The sequence below is a fragment of the Papaver somniferum genome, unplaced genomic scaffold (genome assembly GCF_003573695.1).
Source record: "Papaver somniferum cultivar HN1 unplaced genomic scaffold, ASM357369v1 unplaced-scaffold_158, whole genome shotgun sequence".
Classification (NCBI taxonomy): domain Eukaryota; kingdom Viridiplantae; phylum Streptophyta; class Magnoliopsida; order Ranunculales; family Papaveraceae; genus Papaver; species Papaver somniferum.
In genome coordinates, this window is record NW_020625264.1 from 2,263,659 (window position 1) to 2,274,279 (window position 10,621).

Genomic DNA, 10,621 nt, shown 5'->3' on the forward strand with positions numbered 1-10,621 from the left:
CCTCCACAGAGAATTTTTCCGGAGTAAAATATCCTACCACCAACCTTTTCTTTCCAAGTCTTTGTGATATTAGATTGTCATTAAATGAGTGGAAAAAAATCTAAAGTTGGTGTGATTAAGGAAATGGCATATGAAATGATAGAGAAGTTTGAAGAGTATTGGTTTGTGATCAATGGAGTAATGCCGTAGCAATTATGTTAGATCCAAGGTTTAAGATGAAATTGATTGAGTTTTATTTTCCACAAATTTATGGTCAAGCTTTTTCAAAAATCGAAATTGATCGAGTACGCGATTTATGCGTTGATTTGGCACGGAGTATGAATTGAAAGTAAAATTTGCTGAAACATCTGTTAGCCAAAATGATTTGTCTTTCACTTCGGAGGTGCATGGTTTTAAAGATGACGTAGATCCTTTGGAAAAATTTGATATGTTTGTCTCTAATACTGCTCCTACTAGTACTGTTAAGTCAGAATTAACCAATTACTTAGAAGAAGATCTTTTACCTAGGATTGGTAATTTTGAAATACTAGCATGGTGGAAGACAAATGGGATTAAATATCCAGTCTTGCAGTGTATGGCTAGAGATATTTTAGCGATTCCAGTTTCAACGGTAGCTTCCGAATCAACTTTTAGTACCGGAGGTAGATTTGTGAGTGTCCAGTGTTATAGACTTCATCCAAAAACGTTGGAAGCTTTGATGTGCGCTCAAGACTGGCTATGGGATATGCTGAATGGTAATGAAATTCTCTTTTTATTGAAATGTTTTTTTTACATTTAATACATCATTATGGTTATATGATACACTTTCTTATTTTGGCTAGGTGGATCAAAATTCGCTGGTGAAACATTTTGGGAAGAAACTGAAGCAGACGATGAGGTGATCAACATGGAGGAAGATACTTGATAAGAAATAATTAAGAACTAAAATGAGCGATGCTCGTTTATAGACCAATTTTTTTTCTTTGCTTGTTTTACGATAAATTTATGAGTTTGGGATTTTAGATTATTATTATTATTATTGGTTGAACTTAAATATTGATTATTAAATTAACTCATCATATTTGAGCTTAATGTTATGGGTAACCCATAAAAAACCCGTCCCGTACGGGTATTTCTCATATCCGCCCCCTCCCAGATTAAGCGGGTAATGGGGAGGGTGTGGGTTTTTTTTTTGAACGGGACAGTGACTGGGATACAAGATCCCCGCCCCATACCCGTCCCATGACCATCCCTATCCCGTGCATATAATCTTCCTAGTTCACGTTAAATTATGCAATAGTTAGGATTAAAATTGAAAACGTATCTTTAAGCTTATGATTTAGTGTGTATACATGTTAGCATACCTGGACAACAGAATCAAAAACGATATTGGCTACAGACTCGACCGTTTCAAACAGGATAGCAGCATTTGAATGGTTAAAATCTAAAGCTAATTAACGTATCTGAGACAAAATTGATGATCCAACTAGCAGAAGCAACAACTGGGTTTTGTTTTATCCATAAAATGTTATCAACGGGAGAGAGATGAATAGTTTATCCGAGATCCAAATTAATTTAGTGCAGGTACATCCTGAGAAGGCCTATATAATGAGAGGATACATGCATAAAGAGAATACATACATAAAAATGCCTGATGATAACATACAAATGCTACGACAAGTGATAGTGATTGTACAGTAATTACGTATCAATTAATGTTCTTTCAAATGGCACGACGTAGCAATTAGTGTTAGATCATGCTGATCATCGATCTAACATTGGATGCAGATGGTCGTGATGATGTCGCTTTGTATATTATACCAATAATTAGTTATGGATATTTTTATCTATTGTAAAAAATATTAATTTGTAAAATTCCGGAGAGATTATCCAAAATGGTTAATAAAATGGTATCTTTTTTATTCCCGTTTGTTCAAACAGTATCAAATTTTACACATCTTTTTCATCCAGGAATTAGCTTTTTAGGGCTAATTGACAAATTTCGTGTTAATTCAAAATGTCAGTTAGTGAGGAAAGGCCATTCAAAGAATGATTTTTTGAGCACCACTCCATTTTGGAGGGGGACCATGATTTTTTCTTAATAAGTCATTTGGAAGTAAATCGAAACACCCCTTACCCCAAATATTTATCTTAATGCCAAAATTATTGTTTCTAAGTTAGTGTATTGATTAGTGATATGTTTAATTTTAATTAATTCATGACTAGTGAGATTTTGTTAATAAGTTGACTTTTATTTAAAAGAAGAATTATCGAGAGAGAAGAAGTAGATGACTTGGAAAATATTAGATTTATTTTTACGAGCCACAACCAATGGATGATGTATTAGGTACTTAGGTATACTTCGAATTTAGCTATCGGTGTTTTAATTGGCCAAAACTTACCTAAAATTGAAAAATTTACAAATTGATTTTGTCTAGGTTTTAAAAGTGCAGCTATAATATCTGAAGAACATGTAGCTGAACTTATTTATAAATGTAATTCGGCTAGTTTTTCAGTTAACACAGGTAGTCGAGCCTAGTTTAACAGAGTTTTTGATTTTTTGGACTATTTGATTTCCAGAACAGGTAGCTGAACTTATATGCTCGAGTATACAAGGTAATGCTTAGTTTGGTCGCGTAGTAAGTTTGGCTATTTGTTCTTACCGAACTCTTTTTAAGTATATATTCGGTTAGAAGAAAATATTCGTGACGTAACCAAACTCAGCATATAAAGACCATAGTTCGGTTAGGAGAAAATATTAACCACATAACCGAACTCAACATTTGGTTTTACAGACCATAGTTTGGTTAGGATAAAATATTTGCGACTTCACCGAACTCAATATTTGGTCTTACAGACCATAATTCGGTTAGGAGAGTTGCGACGTACAATCTTAATGATGCATTCTTACTCTCAATTTTAAGTGTAATTAATCTTTTTATACTGATTGAATTCATTTCAAGCTAAGTTGGTTCATTTTCTTCCATCAGTGCATGGAATGAATGATGAATAAGGAGGTAAAGCATGCAGCTCATCTTTGGTTAATAAGTTTACTTGAGTGGTGGTTTAAGATCAATCCATATTGATGTTTTTCTTTTGGCAATGAGATTATTGAGTGTATATCTGTTGATTTGTGCTTGCTTTTATCATCTAAAGATGCATGAACCTATCTATATCAGTTACTTTATTGAATTCAATTTAGAGCCTGGATTGAATTCAATCTTCTAGTGCGTATGTTTATGCTGATAGATCGCTCCTCTCGTTGCAGGTAATGTCAACTCGTGATAATATCTACAGTTATTGGGTATCTTCTTAAGGTTTTATAAAATCATTTTGAAATTTGCTTACTAGTAATAACCACATTGAAAGCAAAGTTTCATTGAGTATCTAAAGTTATTGGGTAATTCTTAAGGTAAACTAAATTTTCAATAACCAGAGTCACCGGACAAGGAAAGCAAAATTTCCGTGAGTTCATTTCTTGTGGTGGTTATTATGTGAGCGAAGAGTATGTAGACTGAACTCAATATACTTTGGTCTAAACCAGAGATCCTCTGTTTTCTACTAGTCAAACTCAGTCCAACTAGTAATTTATTTATGGAAAAATTGTAAAATAGTCATACTATTAAGACCTGATTTACGAAGCAGTCATACCGTTACAAAGTATTAACAAAATGATCATACTTCTATTAAATAGAGAGTTATCTGGTGACTCACAATTAAATACGTTAACGAAATTACTTACATATCCTTCCTATTTCATATATAATTTCAGATTATGCTTTCATTATAATTTTTTTTTTGACGGTGGGCTATTTAAAAGTGGTGGTGCCGCCGCTTGTACATCGTTACACTATATCCAGAATTGTTAGAACACATTCAGAATCGTTACACCGTATTCACCCAAAAAGTTTATCGCTTCTCCTCTGGAAGTTAGCGAAGATTATTAAAATTCCACCGCCACCACCGTTTCATCACCACCACATCAACGAATTAGCTAAATGAAAAGGGTATTTTAAGGGAGAATATTATGGAAAAAATTAACATCCTTTTATTCAGAAGTATTAAAACGGATGAAAATGTGATCACGAACGAATTACAAAAAAATATGACCCTCCCCTTTATTTATTTAATAGGTCAAGTAAATTTATTTGTGACCTCTTGATTTATGGAGTATTGATAGACTGGTGGGGCTTGGCAATAAATATCAATCTCATCCACTTGTGAATAATTGAATACCCTTCAACTTTTCTTTGCGATTGAAAGTTCCACCGACTCATTTTTCTTCTCCCTCCAAAGAAATGGCAACCAGTAGTTTGTTGAATCTAGTTTCAGTCATCGGAATTCTCCTAGGAATTTTATCGCAGATAATAACGGGTCAGAACTGCGGCTGTGGACCAAACGTCTGTTGTAGTCGTTTTGGTATTTGCGAAAGCACAAATCAGTCCTGTGCTGTTGGATGTCAACAAGGTCCTTGCACTGTGATCCCTCAGACTACAAATGTTTCATTTCAGATATCGTAACACCAGTTTTTTTCAATGGGATTATTAGTGAAGCCAGTAGTAGTTGCTCCGGGAAGCATTTCTAATCGCGTGGCGCATTTCTTGATGCCGTGAAATCATTCCCTCAGTTTGCTAAAGGCGGAATCTATCAAAAACAAGAAATTGCCGCCTTCTTTGCTCATGTAACTCATGAAACTGGCCGTAAGTTGTTCTACCGAACATTTTTGCTGTATTTGTTCTGATTTGATTGAATTAGGATTCCATTAGTATAAAATATTTTTTTGTTGCCTTTTTCTTTTGGCCACAGATTTTTGCTACATTCAAGAAATAAACGGTCGCAAGCAGGGATTACTGTGATGACTCGAGCACCCAATATCCATGTGCCTCCAGTAAATTATACTTCCGCCGAGGACCATTACTATTGTCATGGAACTACAATTACGGGGCTGCTGTTAAAAGCATTCGTTTTGACGGCCTCAACAAACGTGAAACTGTTGCCAATGATCCTACCATCTCATTCAAGACGGCCTTGTGGACTTGGATGAATATTTGTCATTCAGAAATAACTTCTGGCAAAGGGTTTGGTGCCACAATACGTGCGTTCAATGGCGCCATCGAATGTAATGGGGGTAGTTCCGCTACACTTCAGGCTAAAGTCGGTTACTATACGAGTTATTGTACTCCACTTGGAGTGCCACCGGGGAGTAACCTAAGGTGCTAAAGAAGTTTACTAATTAGTGGGATTAATTCAATTCAACCCTTACATTTGTGGATTACTCTTTTGGACAATGTTTTCTGTTATAAACATCTATTCTGGGTGATACGCTTGCGCGTTCGCGGAATAAATGATCATTTTTTGCCAAAAGAAAGATTGATAGTGACAAGAATGTGCCAAGAAGGCACAAAAAAACACAAAGAGATTAATCAAGAGATGCATAAATTACAGAATCATCTATGAATGTTCATAGAACCTGTTGTAACTGTACCAAAACCATAATGTTCAGGATCACCAGCAATGGCGGAAGCGATAAGGCATTCCTGTGTCTCTAGACACTCTACCCCTCTCAAACTCTCTAACTCTGTTGTTACTTGTCGCATTGTATGCCTTTCTGCACCCTTTAACTTAAGGCGTCTCCTGGCAAGCTCGGCAACTGCAACTATTTGTTCTAGTGGCCCTTCATTTAGTACTCGATCCTCAACAAGGTCGAACAGGTTGTCTTCTTCCATCAATGAAGTAAAATGCACAGCAAGATTTCTATGTGGTCCAGAGTCTTCAGACCCCTCTGAATAAATCGGCTTTTTTGCTGTCAGGAGTTCTACTAGAACCACACCAAAGCTATATACATCGCTCTTCTCTGTCAGTTGGCTCGTATTGAAGTACTCTGGATCCAAGTATCCTTTTGTTCCCAGTACAACCGTGGCTAATTCTTTCTTGTCCAAAGGAATCAACCTTGATGCTCCAAAGTCGGCACTTTTTGCAGTGTAGTGTTCATCTAAAAGTATGTTGGCAGACTGGACATCTCTGTGAATGATTGGTATAGAAGCTGCTGAGTGTAAATAAGCAAGTGCATTTGCAATTTCCACCGCAATCCTCAACCGGTTTCCCCAAGAAATGGAAGGCGTGTCACTGTTGGAAGGGATGTGTTGGAAGAGGGTGCCATTGGATATGTATTCATAGCAAAGCAAGGGAACTTCAGTCTCTAAACAACATCCTAGGAGCTTGACCACATTTCGATGGTGAATCTTAGTCAAAATAGCAACCTCATTTATAAATTGTTTATTCTGGCTCGGATCAGTTATTTTCGACTTCTTAATGGCAACTATACGACCGTCTGATAAGGTTCCTTTGTAAACTGTTCCGTATCCACCATGGCCAAGGACCAGATTCTCGTCGTAATTGTTAGTTGCCAATCTTAGCTCTTTTGCTGTAAAGATCTTTGATGTTTCTACGCCACCTTCTTCTAATATTAATTGTTGTCGTAATAGCAAACCACCATTTTGCTGATAGAACTGTTCTCTCTGCTTGATTAATTTCTTTCTCTTCAAGAACAAGTAGTACAACCAACAGCATGCAAATAAAACCAAAAGCCCCAAACTGATACCTGCAAGGATTTACAATATGAGTTTGGCTATAATGTACTTCGTGTAGCCGCACAAGTATAAGACCGGAGATTAATTTGAAGCAAGAAACAAGGAAAATAAAGCTAAGCGTGTAGATTACTGATGGTACATCGTCAAAGGCGAGCGAGGCGCCTACAAAAGCACCTAAGGCGCCTGATTCAGTGTTGTTGCATCGCCTCGCATCTCGCCTATGTTGTGTGGGGCGCTAGGCGATGCACCAAGTTATAGCGCCTAGAAATAAATAAGAAAATAATAGTGGCTCACGTTTTTGCGCCTTGGGTGTTTTATTAGCTAGGCACCCCTTCACGATTCGGGCGCCTAGGTGAGCGCCTATCTCGCCTTTCGCAACATAACATCAAGCCTCAGACAACACAACTGGTGTCTGATACTAGTACTATCATGCAACAAAAAAGGTTCAAATGTACCTAGAACAACTGGTATTGTTGGAAAATTTTCAGCATTAATTTTGGTGCAGCCTCCGCCTTTGATATGACTGAGATAAGGGTTACCCATCTAGCCATTAGAGCAAATGCAGCGATACCCTGCATTATTGTTTAAATTGGTACACTTAGAATTTACCTGCCATGCAAAAGTTGCTATATCTTTTCTTGCTTCTTCGCATGTTTTATTCCCAATTGCCCAATCAAGAACGATAGGAATGTCGCCGCCTCTAGGCGTGGCCAAAAGATTGGATGAGTTGAATCTGAACTGCTCATAATCCGCCACAAAAGTAGAACTGCAAGGATTATAGGAAAAGAAGCTCGTGTCACCATTAGGATAACATCCCATGAAAAACTAGTCTGAATCTCTTTTAACCCCTTGGAAATGGCAAACTGGCAACACCCAATGCCGTCGCAAGAACCTTCTTTTACCTCTCCCATTTTGTTGCAGATTGAATTACAAGTGCTGTTATATTCCTTTTTAAGCATATCATAAACAGAGTAAACGCCTGAATACCCACACCCTATCCCTATGTTGTATTAGGAGCTAGGAGAGGCGAGACTCCACTACATCCAGATGGGGAATTTATTCTTAGTGCCCGATCGGTTTTCGGTAATTGTTAATGCAGTGCAATGAAGTGGAAGATGGTGATGTGGGTTGATTAGTGCCATGTTATTTTCAGAACCCGATTTCATGTCCGCATCTTTTTAATCCTCTGATCTCAATAACCTTTAGGCGAGTTTAAATGCATGGCACTAATGAATCCACTTCACCATCTTCCGCTTCATTGGACTGCATCCACATGATGCTGCCCGATTCTTTCACCCGATCATCGTGCATTTTCTCTGATGTTGATGTTGATGTTAAAGAAAAACATATGAAGAATAATATTGATAAATATCCGAAGACACCATGTTTCCTTTGTCCTCCTCTACCTATTTGCTGAAGCCAACTGTAGTTGCAGGAAATCCCATCGTCGACCCAAGTATCGATGATAAATTCAAGAACAAATTATTTTAATAAGAAGAATATAGTTCATGAAGGATTTTATTAAGAAACTTGTTGTTTCTCTGAAACCCTAACTTAGAACTCACAAAACTTTCTCTCCAAGTTATGAATGGAAAATAACTTAACAAAAATAGCTTAACATGAATTAGCGTGTATGGATATGTTTCCGCGCTGAGGTATGTATCACTCCACATATATATGGTGTTTAATTCTAACATGAAGTCGCATAGATTAAAGATGCTTCTATCATCAATAAAATTATAAAAACTTAGTTCACATATTATTCAACGGTAAAAACAATTGTGAATATGTTTGTATTGGCTAACTGATTATTGCTTTATCCATTGTAAAGATCAGTTTAAGTAAGATTATTATCTAGGCTTACTGTCGAAGAACTAATTTTAACTAATTATTCGTGTTATTTAAATTAGCAGCAGGTTTGCATAGTAAACTATGGATGTGTGGGATGTGCAACGATCAACTTTCTGTTGGGTGCAATAATTAAAAATAAAGAAAAATCAAATAAGCAAAAGTTATTGATACTTGGCTCCTTTATAATGGAAGTGATCGTTTTGACGAAACGAACAAGCTCCCCGTATCTCCGCAACAGCAACAAGGTAAAACTTTGGAAAACAGAGTGAGTCACGTGTTCAACACGCTGTCCTTAAGATATTAGCGCCCGGCTACACTCAAGAGTGATGCTATAGCCCTCAGATGACTGATATCTACAGGATAAAACACCCTAATACACCTACTACTAGCATATGTAGTAGATGCTCAACTTGAGCTTGGCAACTCCGAAAAAATCGTTAAGGAAAATCGTAAACGCTTAAGAAACACTATAAAATATTTTTCCTTAGGGGTTCCTCTAAAATATAGAGCAACCCCTTTCCCATCGATTTTACAAAAGTAGTGAATTTTTTTATATAATTGACAAATACAACTTAAGAAGAGCAACTCCCCGATGTGGGACTAAAAATCTTATGTAGTCTCTTAAAACAACTAAATCCGCGATTAAACTGCATCCGGCCGTATCATCCGTTGATCCGTAGATGTGAAATCCATGGATGGTTGGGCCGAACATGATTGGATTTCTCAAATACACAACTTTGACGGAATGGACGCGGGTGATCCCCGCTACCGTCCGTCCGTTACACATCCCTCTTTCGTAAGTTTTGAAGGCAAAGGAGAACATCATCATGCGGGCCTGTGGCTATGGATTTGGTAATGATAGTTGTTGTAAGATGTAACATGGATTTTATTGGCATATAAAATCTCAAAATGGTTAATTAAATTAAAATAGTCCGTCCTTTCCCTTTTGATTGGCCGAGAGGCATGTATTACTGGTTAGTGCCATAGTGAAAGGCACTTATTACTGCCATAATGAATGCAATGTATTACTGGCTATTGCCATAATGAAAGGCATGCATTACTGGTTTAAGAAAATGGGCTCATGAAACTATTTTTGGTTGTGTGCTTAAAGATTTTGGCCCTTGGCTTAGATGGTTCGTTTTGCTTGTTTAATTTTATTTTCACGTCCTTTACTTTGCATGTTCAGATGGTGCTTCTTCATGATTTTCCAAAGTTCCTTTACAATTATCATTTCAGCTTCTGATATGTCATCCTGCCGAGATGCATCCGGACACGAGCGGAGCCAAGAGTTAACTAAATTTGGCTCTAGCCCCCTAAAATTACCAAAATTATAAAAAAATCCTTAATTTTATAATAAGTTGTACATGTTGTAGTCCATCTAATTTTTAAATCTAGCCCCCTAGTATATGCATAATCTTTTTAGTGCCATTATTTTCAAAGTGGCTCCACCACTACATCCAGATGGGGAATGTTATTGTTAGTGCCCGATCGTTTTTCGGTAATTGTTAATGCAGTGCAATGAAGTGGAAGATGGTGATGTGGGTTGATTAGTGCCATGTTATTTTCAGAACCCGATTTCATGTCCGCATCTTTTTAATCCTCTGATCTCAATAACCTTTAGGCGAGTTTAAATGCATGGCACTAATGAATCCACTTCACCATCTTCCGCTTCATTGGACTGCATCCACATGATGCTGCCCGATTCTTTCACCCGATCATCGTGCATTTTCTCTGATGTTGATGTTGATGTTAAAGAAAAACATATGAAGAGTAATATTGATAAATATCCGAAGACACCATGTTTCCTTTGTCCTCCTCTACCTATTTGCTGAAGCCAACTGTAGTTGTAGGAAATCCCATCGTACACCCAAGTATCGATGATAAATTCAAGAACAAATTATTTTAATAAGAAGAATATAGTTTATGAAGGATTTTATTAAGAAACTTGTTGTTTCTCTGAAACCCTAACTTAGAACTCACAAAACTTTCTCTCCAAGTTATGAATGGAAAATAACTTAACAAAAATAGCTTAACATGAATTAGTGTATATGGATATGTTTCCGCGCTAAGGTATGTATCACTCCACATATATAATATATATGGTGTTTAATTCTAACATGAAGTCGCATAGATTAAAGATGCTTCTATCATCAATAAAAACTTAGTTCACATATTATTCAACGGTAAAAACAATTGTGAAT

General features: G+C 36.8%; 1 protein-coding gene and 1 pseudogene across 1 annotated transcript; one reads left to right on the top strand and one right to left on the bottom strand.

Annotated features, from left to right (window-relative positions):
• Positions 1 to 4,277: 4,277 nt before the first annotated feature.
• On the top strand, positions 4,278 to 5,199 carry LOC113337133 (annotated as a pseudogene).
• Positions 5,200 to 5,426: 227 nt separating this feature from the next.
• On the bottom strand, positions 5,427 to 7,480 carry LOC113337112 (wall-associated receptor kinase-like 22). The gene is made up of 3 exons (XM_026582792.1): positions 7,370 to 7,480; positions 7,179 to 7,307; positions 5,427 to 6,518 (listed from the first exon to the last, which is right to left on the bottom strand). The coding sequence occupies exons 1-3, from the start codon at positions 7,478 to 7,480 to the stop codon at positions 5,427 to 5,429; spliced, it is 1,332 nt and encodes a 443-aa protein (XP_026438577.1).
• Positions 7,481 to 10,621: the final 3,141 nt, after the last annotated feature.